The 679-nt window shown below is 42.6% G+C and overlaps 1 protein-coding gene across 1 annotated transcript in view; it reads left to right on the top strand.

Annotated features, from left to right (window-relative positions):
* Positions 1–679, top strand: part of LOC119585064 (venom carboxylesterase-6-like) — a gene marked incomplete in the record, with an annotated part of 16961 nt that overhangs the window by 11138 nt on the left and 5144 nt on the right. The window contains 2 exon segments of the mRNA XM_037933681.1: positions 388–435; positions 437–539. Of these exon segments, the coding sequence (XP_037789609.1) occupies positions 388–435; positions 437–539 (151 nt within the window).

The following is a 679-nucleotide window of genomic DNA, read 5'->3' on the forward strand; positions in this document are numbered from 1 at the left end:
GGGGGGGGGAGGCGGTAGTGCGTTTTTTGGGGAGGGCATATTCGTATTTAGAACTGAGAATGTAATGTACTTGTTTGGGAATTATAGTGGGTAATTTGCTTTATAAGGTAATAATGACTACATTACATAAATTACACAATATTTATGCATCTATACACGTATCTCTGCATGTCTGCAAGTAAACGCAAATTTGTAACTCTGAATTGAGAAATTTTCCATAAAAAGACGTATCCGTTGAAAAAGCTGATTCATAGGTTACAGATGACATTACAAACAGAACTAAATATATGGCCAATAAAGTTAGTTCTAACAACTTTTTTAAAAGATCCCACAGACGTATTTTTCTCTCTCTCCCCTTTAAATCACCCCTCTGCCTATCCTCCTCAGGTCTGGTTCCTCACCCCTTTGTTCTTCGTGCCGCGCGTTGATGGAGACTTTCCTTCCCGACGACCCCAATGCGCTGCTGCGAGAGGGGAGGCACCAGCACGTCGACCTCATTTCGGGGGTGACGGCACACGAGGGAGCACTTGGGACGAAACGTAAGTGGCGGGAGGTGGTGGTGATAATGATGTATATAATGTGTGGTGTTAGTGGTGCTAGTACATCGATAGGTCTTTGAATTGACTTCATCATTCAGTAATTGTCACACGCTTATGCTTATATTATTAGCCTTATCCCA

This window comes from Penaeus monodon, chromosome 19 (genome assembly GCF_015228065.2).
Source record: "Penaeus monodon isolate SGIC_2016 chromosome 19, NSTDA_Pmon_1, whole genome shotgun sequence".
In the NCBI taxonomy this organism is placed as follows: Eukaryota; Metazoa; Arthropoda; class Malacostraca; order Decapoda; family Penaeidae; genus Penaeus; species Penaeus monodon.